At 44.1% G+C, this 14341-nt stretch overlaps 1 protein-coding gene across 4 annotated transcripts; it reads right to left on the reverse strand.

Annotated features, from left to right (window-relative positions):
* Positions 1–20: 20 nt before the first annotated feature.
* Positions 21–13942, reverse strand: LOC129844084 (pyridoxal-dependent decarboxylase domain-containing protein 1-like). 4 transcript variants are annotated; one of them, XM_055912455.1, is made up of 25 exons: positions 13767–13942; positions 12082–12158; positions 11847–11915; positions 11612–11692; positions 10889–11038; positions 10621–10810; positions 10401–10469; positions 8373–8451; positions 7792–7876; positions 7633–7681; positions 7405–7506; positions 7061–7186; positions 6902–6952; positions 6168–6248; positions 4806–4866; positions 4519–4589; positions 4331–4436; positions 3918–4089; positions 3625–3743; positions 3355–3476; positions 3079–3171; positions 2867–2963; positions 2680–2778; positions 2321–2541; positions 21–1984 (listed from the first exon to the last, which is right to left on the reverse strand). In XM_055912455.1, exons 2-25 carry the CDS (start codon positions 12156–12158, stop codon positions 1907–1909), a joined length of 2448 nt encoding a protein of 815 aa, XP_055768430.1. In that variant the 5' UTR covers positions 13767–13942; the 3' UTR covers positions 21–1906. The 4 variants fall into 4 exon arrangements, with proteins under 4 accessions (XP_055768430.1, XP_055768431.1, XP_055768433.1 ...); XM_055912456.1 differs by having other exon boundaries at positions 21–2541; positions 10889–11035; XM_055912458.1 differs by lacking the exon at positions 6168–6248 and having other exon boundaries at positions 21–2541; positions 10889–11035.
* Between the last annotated feature and the right edge of the window lie 399 nt (positions 13943–14341).

The following is a 14341-nucleotide window of genomic DNA, read 5'->3' on the forward strand; positions in this document are numbered from 1 at the left end:
AATGATTGATGACACAAAAGTGTTTTATATCATGTTTTAATAAAGCTGATTTGATTCTTCAATACATCCCTCTTTCCATCCCATGAAATTACATTTGACCAGTGTTTTTTCAGACATCTTTGAGAAACAGGCATTTAACTTCAATGAGATTAGTGCAGTATGTACTTCAACCACCTATGTCCTTAAAACATTAATCTATTAAATATTTTCACTTCAGAAAACTAAATTAATGGTGTATCAAAAATAATGCTCCCAGTTCAACATTAAATATCAGTTATTTTTCTCCTATGCTGTGAGTAGATTATTGCACCAGAATTGCTGATTAGGAGCAGAATAAAAAGTAACATGTACATACATGTTTAATGAATATGAAAACTATGTCCTCAATAAAGTAAGGTGATAAAGACATAATAACAAAGCCTTACGACAAACAGATATACAACAAATGGAAATTATATCAGAGTACAGTGAACCAAGATCATCTTTATAGTATCAATTCAGAAGACAACAATTACAGTTGTATTTTCAAGTTAAGTGCACATCCTAAGTTAAGAAAAACTTTAAAGTATAAGCTCATTCCATTCTGTCTGCTTTGGATATAAAAATGTCTAACGGCACAGTGGATACAAAAGCAGTTTTATAAGCAAATGATTCATCACATTTGAAAGTCATTGGAATGTCAGTAGTCTACTGACACCCTAGGTCATTAAAGTTCTCCCAAATTTTATGACTACATAGCAGAAATATGATTGGACAACGAGAATATAACACCTATCATTTCAATAATTACAACTGTGTACAAAACATGTCGTAAACCCCCTTAGAGCTGTAGGTCAAGAATAGTTAAATTCTCTAGATTCTCTAGTCTTCAAGAGAGAGAAGTTAATGGTATGGAAGGAACATAAAACTGGATCCTTGACAAAGGGCTGAGAGAAAAGGTATGTGAAATCAAAGAGATTGTATTGGAAGCAGGACAGAAATATTATTGTGTCATTTCAAGTCCGGAATCATAATTCATCAAAGTAGTTATTGCAACAAATTATAGACTTATTTTGAGAATGAAAAAAATAAAATGACTATGTGCAACATTAAATAAGGTAGTGCAGTAATAATGGACAGAACAAATGGAATATATATATATATTTTTTTAAACAACCCTGCATCGAAACCAAATCCTTTAACCTGCAAATATGCTATCATCAGTCTAGGCATTATAATAGCTACTAGGCTACAGTATGTCTTTCTCACAGGAAACATCAACATAACTTACAGCCACTATATTTTTTGGCAAAGGAAATTTCCTCAGAATGCATGTTAAGCAAGACTTTGCTTGTAAGGAAATGTTAGCCCCATTGGTCAGATTATTAAAAACAGACATTTATATTGTAAAAAAAAAAAAAAAAATACACTAATCAGACCCAAGTATGTGCAAAAATTAACAGGAGGGTGTTTGACAAACCATGGACGGTCTATTGGGGTAGTGCACATATACTGTGGGTGTGTTTAAAGATCAGAAGCGGGTGGATGTCAGTATTCTCTCGTTCAATTCATATCACAGTATGCTTTCATTTTTCTACTACATTTCCCTCTATATAGATCTGGTTTTACTGATCATGATGGTGATTGAGTGGATAGAAATAGGTGTGCATACATTACATACAAACTAAAATTGTTTTATTTCCAGTGTTAGTCACACGTTACTTGGCTTGCATATAAGCTGTTTTACCTCCGGGCCATGACGAGACCGACTGAAGTAGAGTGGAGGCCATGAACCAGGAAGTCCTCAGACAACCCTTCACCGTTGACTCCCTGCCTCAGGTGTAGTTCCTGCTTGACCAGAGTTTTTAGGTCCTACTCCTACATAGTTATTTATTAACCCACAATGATTGAGTCCTCAGACACAACCCTAGAGACTAAGGCTGGATTCCATTCCGAAATCCTGGTTCCTTCCCGTTGTCCTTGACCTCTCCCAGTCATCAAGGGACTGGAAAGAAAGAATAAAGTAGAGATAAAATGAAAAAAGCACTCCCTACCCTTCTGGTAGGCTAAGTGAAGCCTTTGCTGTCTAATTATCTCTCATCACAGTTTCCAGTCCCTTTAGATCTATAAGGAGACAGTTGTCAAGAAAAGATGCAAGGGAGAATTATTTGAGAATGGAATAAATCCCTGCTCTGCAACACCTGCTGGACTGGCCTGGAACCTTTCAGAGCTGGTTTCAAATAACCCTGCCTTGGGGGCTGTCCTATCTGCCCGTCTCCTCCACTGGTGCCTCCTGGCCCTCAGGCCATCTCTCCTCCTTTTCCCCTTCCTGTGTACCCACCTCGCCGTTATCCTGCGTGGGCTCGGGTTCAGCCAGCACCTGGGGGGTCTCTGGACTCCCAGTGACCATGGAAACCGTCTCGTCTGGGACAGGGGAAGGTGGGTTGGGTGTGGTGGGTTGTGGGATCCTCTCCCTGGAGAGATCCTCAGCCTGGCCCACGGAGCTTGTCTCACTGTGGGAGTCAGAGCCCCCTGCACACTCGCGCCGGAACAGCCTCTGTCCTGCACGTGGAGGAGGAATCAGAGAATAGTAGTCTAAGATTTCCAGTATTTTTAATAAATAAAATGTCCCTTGATTTTAAAAGAGAATGACTGCGAAAGAACAAGAATATCCCATCTATAGATTCTGTGAGACCATACCTGGCAGTCTCTTGGCAGAGGAGGTAGGGGTTTCTGGCGACGCCAGCCCACCTGTCTGGGCCTTCATGGAGTAGATGGGCTCTGTGGAGTCCAGGGAACCTATGGGAAACAGTCACTTAATATACCATCGGAATGCAGATGTACAGGAGCAACCTAGGAGCAGGCACACACACACACAGTTGTGTACCTGCAGCCAGGTTAAAGGTTCTGCCCTTCACAGTGCTCTGGAACGGAGAGAACCAGTTCAACACGGAGCCGACGAGAGGAATCTGTCTCAACACACCCTGAGAGAGAGAGAGAGAGAGAGAGAGAGATGGAGCAATTTTTAAATACAAATCAGTCCATAAAATGTACATGTATACAAATTAATGTCATACACATACAAAAACAGGCACACACCTCCTCCATGAGTTTGTCCTGGTTGTCTTTCTGGAGCTGGAGCTCTGCCTCCTGGATGCCTTTCCTCACCACCTCTGTCATGTTCTCTAATAGCTAGTGACAAGATGGGACAGAAGAAAATAGTCATTTACAACTCAATCAATGCAATAGGATTGTAGTATTGCATAGATTCTTTATTACATTTTATCATCAAAAATCGATATAATCTGGAAGTACAAGCCATGTTGGAGGAAGTGACAGACTGTAGGTAAATAGATTAGAAAGAGATAGCGTTACCCTGCCGTTTTCCTCTATGTCCCTCCCGAGGGCGGCTATCGTATCCACTAGCTCTGCAACGTCTAGGTCCTCCGTTGCCATGCCAATAAATATGCAGTCCTTCTCGGGTCCGAACTCCAGGCCTGAGGATTGAGGGAGAGAAGTTAAGAGGTAAAGCAGGTAGAATCAGAACCAGGTCTGAATCATTCCTTGAATTGAGGGGAAGAATGAAACCTTGAGTTTCAGATGTGATAAAAGAAGCTCTGTGCTGTGGATAGGCACAGTACTGACCGGTGGAGAAGATGAGGTCTGCATCCAGATCCCCTAGTTTCACCAGCAGCTCACTGTTGATCTTCTCCACCTCCAACTGTCTCTTACTGTCGTTCAGCTCCTCAATCCTCGGCTCATACCTGAGTGGATACACACAATCATTTTGTGGACAAGTCACATTGCTTTACAGAAATTACACACTTTATTTTACTGTACAGAAATGACCACGTTTTTACTATGAAATGGCATGGTAAAATGGTAATTACACAGCTACTAATGATACAAATACGGAATGAATAACATTATATTCCAACCTGACGGCTCCCAGGCCAGGCCAGCTGAGGTCCTCTATGTAACTGAGGGCAGAGTGGCGGTACACCTCCTCTCTGAAGTCCAGTCTGAGACGCAGCGTACAGTTCAGCACAGGAACCAGCTCAGTCAACCGCTCCACCAGCAGATCCACGTCACACCTCTGGGTCCCCAGGGCTGGGAGGGAACAGGTCAGAGGGCAGAGTTCAGAGGTCAACAGCTACAGGGTCAACAAAAGGAGAGTTGTGCCTGACTGATGATGATCAGGTGTTCTTCATTAACTGTACAGGTGAGTGTGTGTAATACAAAGGATGGTATGTCTAACAGGTGAGTGTGTGTCTTACATGTGAATGTTTATTTTATAGGTGAATGTGTGCCTTTCTTTATGATGCGTGTCTGTCCTACAGGTGAGTGTTACCTGCGGCGGTCATAAGAGGGGTGAAGCGGACACAGGTGCCCTCGTCCTCCAACTCCACTATGTCTACCCCGCTGGCGGGCACCAGCTGTGCCAACCGCTCACACAGCTACAGGCAGACACAATCAATCAACCAACCAACCAAGCAACCAACATTGTCTCACCCATTACACATGTAAACAAATGCTCACCCATCTGTTGAGGGAATCTAGCACGTCTCTCTCTCCAGCAAAGTAGCCCTCCACAGAACCACCACTGGATTCTGAGTAGAGGGAAGAGAGCATAGCATTATGACCTATTACATATAACATGCCAAATTCAAACACATAGTACATTTACATGATACTCATTTGAATGCATTATTACATCATTTGAATGCCCACATTGCATCTAAAGTAAGTTGGATGCAGCTGAGTAAGAGTTCCTGGTTAGTTGAGGAAAATGTGTTAGAACAGGAAGAGTAGTGTTAACCACTCACCTGCACTGGTCTCCTGGGAGAACCTGAACACTACTACTGGAGAGTTGAGCTCATCCTCCACCTGCAGCACAGGAAGAGTGAGAGACACACAGGTGAGGTTCCACACATCCAGGATCATAACCTTTGATCTTTAAAAAACTCTGTTGTCATTAACATGCAAACAGGTGTAATGTGTGAGAATGGGCCGGAGAAGCTGTGTGATGTGATGCTATGGAGATGCCTGGGTTTGTGACACACATCCTCTGTTTGAGCAGTCAAACTGGTCTGCATGGAGATTGTTAAATCATGCAGCTTTAAAAAAAGGTAAATGTTTGGGCATAAATGTCAATGCCTGAGGCCTCCCGGGTGGCGCAGTGGTCTAGGGCACTGCATCGCAGTGCTAGCTGCGCCACCAGAGTCTCTGGGTTCGCGCCAAGGCTCTGTCGCAGCCGGCCGCGACCGGGAGGTCCGTGGGGCGACGCACAATTGGGCTAGCGTCGTCCGGGTTAGGGAGGGTTTGGCCGGTAGGGATATCCTTGTCTCATCGAGCTCCAGCGACTCCTGTGGCAGGCCGGGCGCAGTGCGTTTTAACCAAGGGGGGCGGGTGCACGGTGTTTCCTCCGACACATTGGTGCGGCTGGCTTCCGGGTTGGAGGCGCGCTGTGTTAAAGAAGCAGTGCGGCTTGGTTGGGTTGTGCTTCGGAGGACGCGTGGCTTTCGACCTTCGTCTCTCCCGAGCCCGTACGGGAGTTGTAGCGATGAGACAAGATAGTAATTACTAGCGATTGGATACCACGAAAATTGGGGAGAAAAGGGGATATAAAAAATATTTTTAAAAAAAATTAAAAATAAAATCAATGCCTATGACTTCCATTCAATGGACATGTCTGTGTTTTCCATGGACTTTATATACATGACTAACTCTTATAACCTACGACAAATCCACAACTGACCATTATACTGTTTGTACTGTGTATACTTTGTACATCTACCCAGTACCCATAGCAGGATTGACTGGTTGAAGTGACATGTTGGATTGTTACTGTTGTACCCTAACAGGGTAGTTATCAAAACACAGTGAGGTCCATCTGATGACGCCTGGGCCAAAGTTCAACTTTAGAGTCATCAGGATTCTGTGAAGACGTGGTGGTGGGGGGGACAGGACATTGTCTGCTGTGCCTAAAACATGCCTGTTGTGATGATTGGACAGGAACCAGGAAGAGGACTGATTGCAGTTTTAGCAAATGAGTGCCCTCGATTTGAGCGGTGTCTCAAATACAGTGCCTTTCAGTGCATTCAGGTGGAAAAACATGGTCAGGTACAGAGTGAAACAGAGAAAGAAAGGTGGGAGCAGGCAGGGGAAAGAGGGTTGGTCCCACCTACAATAGACAGAATGAGAGAGCCCAGCAAGTCCCGTAGAGAGCCCCCTGAGATCGGCGGGATCCGAGAGAGAGACACCACACCCTGTAACCAAGGCAACCCAATAGCTCACTATCTACAGTATACACACACTTCCTACACACGACACTCACTACAACAAACGGTACTCAAAGCCACCATCAACACAGTAACCAGACCCACACACTCTGCTTGTTCACCAGATCAGCTTCAGCAGTTACTGCACCATTCCAATGATCTCTATATCGTCTACATGTGTAAATCATATTCACACTCAGTTTCAGATTATATAAAGGTCACTATCTGCTCAGAGCTGATGCATGTGAACAAGGTTTTTGTTTTGCAACAGTATGATGGAGGTCTCTGTTAGCGAGGCTCAGTGCTGTTTCTTTACCATAGTCAAAGCATCGATGAAAGAGATCTTAGAGTCAAGCTCATCCTGATGATGACATAACAGACGTCAGAATCCTTATAAATGTTATGTGTTAGAGTTAAGTGTGATCTTATGATTGTTTTCTTAAGTTATCGTATCTTAAAACTCAAGCAAAAGCTTATATATTGGGGGCCTTCATCATATGACCCACCTATGTGTAATGGCTTTATAGTGCATTACTAAATACAATAAACAGCTTATGACTGCTTAGAACAGCCTCAATGCATAAATGCTTTCCACACACATTAATAGTAGTAGATAGTTTAACAGAAAGTTGTGGACCTACTGAAGTCTTTATGGAAGCCAGAGTCTTCAGTTTCTCCAGAAGCTGTTGGCTCTACAGACAAAAAGAGATACAACACAGGTCAGTTTGTTAGCAGTAAGGTGATAGAAATTAATACAGATCGCTAACCCACATGGTAATTACTAACTCCAAAGTACTTACGAGCTCTACAGCGTGTCTAATCTTCTCCACTATCCCATCGTGGCCCAGGTACTGCAGGGAGAGCCAGAGAGGCAGGGCACGCAGCTTCTCTACTGGCTGACTGGAGGTCAACCCAGCTGCCAGAGACTAAGATAGAGAGATAGGTGGATAGGTGAATAGGTGGATAGGTGAAAGCAAAGATTCTACCACATAGCTTTCACCAATACAGTCATATCAGATCTCTAGTAACTTCAAGGGAGGCAGGAAGGAAGGAAGGATGCAAGTTTAAAGGCCCTACAGCTACAGACAAGGAGAGAGTTAAACGGGCATACCAAAGAAGAGAGAACAGGAAGGAGAAAGCATACCAGGGCTGGGTCCTCGTGTCTGTAGAGGGTGACAGCTGGGACAGCAGGCAGGCCCAGCCACGGACCCAGGGTCAGGGTCATACTGTCACTCCTGGTGGCCGCCTGGGGACAGGGGAGGGGGCAAAGACACATAGTAGACATATTACATTACCGTACTATACAGGCATCTTAGTGTATACATTTAGAGTTCTGAGGGTCACAGAATGGGAGAGCATATCCTATACGTACCGTCACGGCGGACGAGACCTCCCCCAGAGCCAGGGTGGCCAAGTTGACCCTGAGAGACAGAAAAGACCAAGCAGTTATAAAGCATTTACAAACCCCTCCAATATGGTTGTTTAAAGACATATTTGAAGTATAACAAGTATGTGTAATGTTGTTACTCACCCTTCTATGTGGAGCCACATGCCATACTGTTCACACAGCTCCTTTAGACGGCCCAGCTTGTCTGTGTGTCCCGCCCCAGGGGTGCCTGGGAAGACAGGCAGTGAGTACGCTCGGAGTCACTCTGCTGTACGTCTTGGTCAATAAGTCAGTGATAGACATGTTGATTTAACCTTTATTTGACCAGGTAAGTCATACAATAACATCCTGGTTGGTGAAGGGGTAAACATTGTTTCACTTTAGAGTGTAATACTATGTGTGTTGCTACCATGTTGTTGTCATGCTGTGTTGTCTTAGGTCACCGGGTTGCGTTGTCATTGTTGCGATGTGTGTACACACACATACTTTTTTTTTTATCCCAGCCCCCGTCCCAGCAGGAGGCCTTTGGTAGGCCGTCATTGTAGATAACACATTTGTTCTTAACTGACTTGACTAGTTAAATCAAGTTTAAATAAAAAAAACTGTCACCATGCTAGGTTTTTCAATAAGCACACAACCTTGGAGAAAATAAAACACTTTTAAAGAGTAGAAGTGTGTTCTTAGCCATTTCTTGTATTAAAAAGGTGATAAAATTCCCCACTGACCAGCATTGGCAATCAGCAGCAATGGAAGCTTCCCAGTCTCCACATCCTCTCTAATCAGCTTGTCCAGCAACGCTATGTCCTGCAATCAGCAAAACACCCAGGGAGACGTTTTCCATTTAAAAATCAGGGTAGTATGGTAGGTAGTACGCATACAGGCACCCCAGTATCCTAAATACATAAACTCTGCAGAAAAAGAAACGTCCGTTTTTTGGGACCCTGTCTTTCAAAGATAAATCATAAAAATCCAAATAACTTCACAGATCATTGTAAAGGGTTTAAACACTGTTTCCCATGCTTGTTCAATGAACCGTAAACAATTAATGAACATGCACCTGTGGAACAGTCGTTATTAAGACACTAACAGCTTACAGACGGTAGGCAATTAAGGTCACAGTTATGAAAACTTATTACACTAAAGAGGCCTTTCTACGGACTCTGAAAAACACCAAAAGAAAGATGCCCAGGGTCCCTGCTCATCTGCGTGAACGTGCCTTAGGGATGCTGCAAGGAGGCATGAGGACTGCAGATGTGGCCAGGGAAATAAATTGTCCGTACTGTGAGACGCCTAAGACAGCGCTACAAGAAGACAGGACGGACAGCTGATTGTTCTCGCAGTGGCAGACCACATGTAACAAGACCTGCACAGGATCGGTACATCCAAACATCACACCTGCGGGACAGGTACAGGATGGCAACAACAACTGCCCGAGTTACACCAGGAATACACAACACCTCCATCGGTGGTCAGACTGTCCGCAATAGGCTGAGGCTGGACTGAAGGCTTGTAGGCCTGTTGTAAGGCAGGTCCTCACCAGACATCACCGTCAGCTATGGTCACAAACCCACCGTCGTTGCACCAGACAGGACTGGAAAAAAGTGCTCTTCACTGACTGACAAGTCGCGGTTTTGTCTCACCAGAGGTGATGGTCGGATTTGTATTTATTGTCAAAGGAATGAGTGTTACACCGAGGCCTGTACTCAGGAGCAGGACCGATTTGAAGGTGGAGGGTCCGTCATGGTCTGAGGCGGTGTGTCACATTATCATCGGACTGAGCTTGTTGTCATAGCAGGCAAACTCAAAGCTGTGCGTTACATGGAAGACATCCTCCTCCCTCATGTGTTACCCTTCCTGCAGGCTCATCCTGACATGACGCTCCAGCATGACAATGCCACCAGCCATACTGCTCATTCTGTGCGTGATTTCCTGCAAGAAAGGAATGTCAGTGTTCTGCCATGGCCAGCAAAGAGCCCGGATCTCAATCCTATTGAGCAAGTCTGGAACCTGTTGGATCGGAGGGTGAGGGCTGGGGCCATTCCCCCCAGAAATGTCCCGGAACTTGCAGGTGCCTTGGTTGAAGAGTGGGGTAACATCTCACAGCAAGTACTGGCAAATCTGGTGCAGTCCACGAGGAGGAGATGCTGCATTAAGTACTGCGGTGCTGGTGGCCACACCAGATACTGACTGTTACTTTTGATTTTGACCCCCCCTTTGTTCAGGGACACATTATTCCATTTCTATTAGGCACATGTCTGTGGAACTTGTTCAGTTTATGTCTCAGTTGTTGAATCTTGTTATATTCATACAAATACTTACACATGTTAAGTTTGCTGAAAATAAACACACACACGTCATATATATATATATATATATATATATATACACACATATATACATACACAAAGAATGTGGACACCCCTTAAAATTAGTGGATTCGGCTATTTTTGCTGGCAGGTGTATAAAATCGAGCTCAGTGACATTCAACGTGGCACCGTCATGGGATGCCACCTTTCCAACAATCGCCCAACATCAGAGTCCAACCTCACTAATGCGCTTGTGGCTGAATGGAAGCAAGTCCCCACAGCAAAGTTCCAATATCTAATGGAAAGCCTTCCCAGAAGAGTGGAGGCTGTTATAGTAGCAAAGTGGGGGGACCAACTTCATATTAATGCCCATCATTTTGTAATGAGGTGTCCACATACTTTGGTAGTGCACATTGTATGAGCCCTATCTAAATGAGGCTGATCTACCATTTGGTGCTGGGATCCAAACATGGTGTTACAGGGGACGGTGCACAGGCTGGACAGAGGCAGACCCAGCTGAGGAAGAGAGGATTTCTGTTAAAGTCAATCTACATTGAATAACTTCTGAAATATCTGCTCTTATAATACTAAAGTAACATCAAAAAGGTCTGTCTGTGTCTTCATGTAACAACACGCAATGCGTTTCTATGCCTGCTTCTACGCCTACTTGGCTGCAAAGGTGCTGTCCCAGGCCAGGCCTGCAGGTGGCGCTCTGGTAAATGACAGGCTGTGTGGAGTTGAGCACGGTGTAGCCCTCTGTGGAGTAGTCCTCATAGCGGGTGTTGATGACCAGGCGACACACCTTCAGCAGGCCCTCTCTGTCATCTTCATGGTAGTATGCTGAGCCACTCTCATACCTGGCAGGACATCAAAATCCACTTAGCAATGCACCAGGAACAAGCACACACATGCACTCGACAGACAGACCCACACACCTGAAGAGTCTGCAGAGCCAGAGTGTTGTGTCAGACGCGATGCGTGTGATCAGCTTCCTAAGTCTCTCCCTGTCCAGCACTGAGATGTAGGCTGCTAGGCTGTGTCCTAGCAACGCCATGTGACCCTGCTCTCCGACATTCTGCATCCTGCTGGGGGGGGACAAGACATGCACAGGAAGTGAGGTCACAAAGACATGATGTTGATAAACTGCATTATACTGATTGTATTGGGAATATTTAGGAATAATAAAGTTCATATACAGTGAAGAGTGATTAACACAATGCTTAGCATATTTATTTGTTTTCACGTTCTGTTTGTGCAAGGTTCTGTTGATAGTGATTGACGCCAGACTGGAGGTACAAGGACACTGATTATTACTGTATTCTGTGAAACATGTTGTGATTCTGTAGCAGCTGACAATGTCACTGCAATTTGTTTTGACTTCCTACAAGCCTCTTGGGCAGTTTTTTACAGAACACTTGGTACTGTCTGATTAGAATATAAAGGGCCTGTCTCCAAGAGGCCAGATAGACATTTTCTCTGCCTGTGATCTGGAGGCGTCTCCCTGTTGCAACTTTAATAAACCGGATAGATTTTTTATTGATATTATCAACAACTTATTTTTTTTCACTTGGAAATTCTTATTATACTGATAAGAAAATTCTAAGACGGCCTTCCAACTGACAGTGCTCTCAGTAGTGGTGTTTTAATGTCAGACCTACCGATGGCTTGGCTTATCTTCCTCCTCATCTTCATGCATGAGATTCTGGACCAGCTGGAGTATACTGGCCACATCCTGCCCACTAAAAGTTTGGAACAAAACACACAACGCGTTGCTTGAGGGAACTCATTGCTTCTGTGAAATACCATCCACATTTGTATGTGTGTGAGAGAGAGAGAGAGACAGAGAAAGATACTAGATTGAAAGTGAGAAACAGGGGTATCTGCTGTACTCACTCTCCCTGTAGGGGTCCAGGGATACTACTCCTGCTGAACTGTCGTCCATCTGCATCCAGATCTGATGCCCTGGAGAGAAACAAACAACAAAACCAACAAGTCAGATAGTCCTTCAGGTGTGTGCATCTGACTTGTGTTAACATACATTATGTGTGAAGAGATGTGTGTCATTAACAGCCAGTGTAATACTCGCCAATACATCTTTATGAACAAACACCAATTCATAAAAGCTTACTTTCGGCCATCCTCCAAGATCTTCATGGCCTCATTGAGGTTCTTGCCCATCTCAGCGAGTGTGGGGTCGACCATCATCTACGGTCAGAAGTCAGAGACTGAGCAAGAAGACACTTAAGCAGATGGATACCTCATTCAATCTCAGGGTTAGACAGAGCCATTGCCAGAGGCTAGCTAAAAACACATCTTTCAGTTCTCTCTCCCCCTAAAGATTTATATTTAACACTAATCCTCCATCTACCCTCCTCTGTCACCTATTGGACTGCACATCGAGGTGGATCAGAGGTATAGTAGACAGAGGTCAATCTAATTGTTAACATTAGTCAAATATTGACATTGGCATGATGTAACAGACTCTACCATAGTCTAGCTCATGTTATTGCCAATTCCAGGCGACTGGAGAAGCAGTTGAAAGTAAATACAGTCTGATTATAACTTCTATTCATTACCTGTGGTGCCAAGGCCCTAATTTCTGTCTGAAATGATAATGGGTGTGGTTATGGATACACCTGTTATGTGATAGAGTTGGATTACCTGGCTGATTTCATCAAACCGGATTTTCTGCTTCTACAACATGCCACTCAATATATTTATGATCTGCCTAAATATTTGTCTTTCAGTAAAATGTCTGTTAAGCAACAAATAACATCCTTGATCATGATGACTCTGGCTGTCTACTGAAGTATGTTCTGACCAGAGGAGTTTAAGAGCCCTGACGCTTGCTCTATAACACGCATTGCTTGCCGTACGGTTTTGGAAACATAAGGAACGTATCTTCCATATCAAATTAAAATAATACACAGCCATATCTCCAAGTTGCATTACTTGTTTACGGAAGACATAGGTGGCCACCTATGCTAAATAGCCATCTAGCATGCTCCAAATATCTGTGTGTAATCGTAACTGTGGAAAGTGTAGTTCGTCGACTGGAAGCACACACATCTTGTGGTTATGTGCAAAACTGCTAAAGTAAGTGTATATTTTTATTTTATTTATTACTGATATGAAAAGGGACATATCAGCATGTTTCGAAAACCGGTTTGAAAGGGGTGATTATTGACCTTTCTAAATGTTAAAACACAGCATCGGAATTGTAGAATTGTGGTCCCGTGTGGCTAAGTTGGTAGAGCATGGCGCTTGCAACGCCAGGGTTGTGGGTTCAATTCCCACGGATGAAGGGTGAATATGTATGAACTTTCCAATTTGTAAGTCGCTCTGGATAAGAGCGTCTGCTAAATGACTTAAATGTAGTTCAAAACGATTTTCCCAGTCAGAGCTCGTCGTCGTCGTCCCCCCCGCGTTCTCAGTTGTCTTGGGGACGCTGAAGTCGGAGATTTCAGAGTTCCCAGTTGTTTTGAACGCGGCACCTGCGCTAGTCAGTCTGTTATCCGTGACCATCCATAACAAATTAGCAGCATCGTCATCACGATGATAAGCTGTTTTATGAATGGAAGGTGGCAGCTTCTTAATTGACGACATAAGCCATGAAAAAACAAGGACATGCAAGGGTTAAATGCCACATTGCATTGCGTGAATAAAGGAAATAAAGCTAGTTCCGCGTAATTCTTAGCAATGACAGCTGGCTTACCGCTGTTGGTGCTGCTAGCCTAACTAGCATTGCTAGCCATAGTTTGCCTAGCGTTACCGCTTGGACCACACCAAGATTGACAGCTCGTTTGTGCTTACCTTGTGACGCGGTGGCTTCAGACAGTTGGAAAGCTTGAGAAAAGGATACGCCGCCTGTCCACTCTGTATGGACGTGGGGAATAGTATAATATTGACGGCTGAACAGCTTCGTTATCCTGCTAACACCTGTAAATGTTAACTTCCTGGACTGGCGCTCCGTATTCCACGCTGGCAGAGCTGACGTATCGCTACGTTTGCTACACCACCAATGTGGTGCTGTGTGTATCTTGATTGGCTGATAGGTGTTTAGCTGACTAGCAGGCAGTGGAGTGCAGGGTTTTTAAATTGCGCCCCTGTATTACTTTGAAATAGCCTAGTTTAATTCCTCCATTCATTGAAGTAATGATCTATTTGGATGAGCAGGGCTTCTAGTGCATAATGCACCAGTCCATCATAGACAGATAAGTGATTATTTCAGTGAAGGTAGGATGTATTCAAACAGAGGGAGAATAAAATAACCAAAAAGTCGAAATTTGATATATTTTACCATTTATCTTCTTGAAATCTGATTTTAAACCTAACCTTAAACATGGCAGGTAGCCTAGTGTGTTGGGCCATAACTTAAAAATTGTTGT

Source organism: Salvelinus fontinalis, unplaced genomic scaffold (genome assembly GCF_029448725.1).
Source record: "Salvelinus fontinalis isolate EN_2023a unplaced genomic scaffold, ASM2944872v1 scaffold_0171, whole genome shotgun sequence".
Taxonomy (NCBI): Eukaryota; Metazoa; Chordata; class Actinopteri; order Salmoniformes; family Salmonidae; genus Salvelinus; species Salvelinus fontinalis.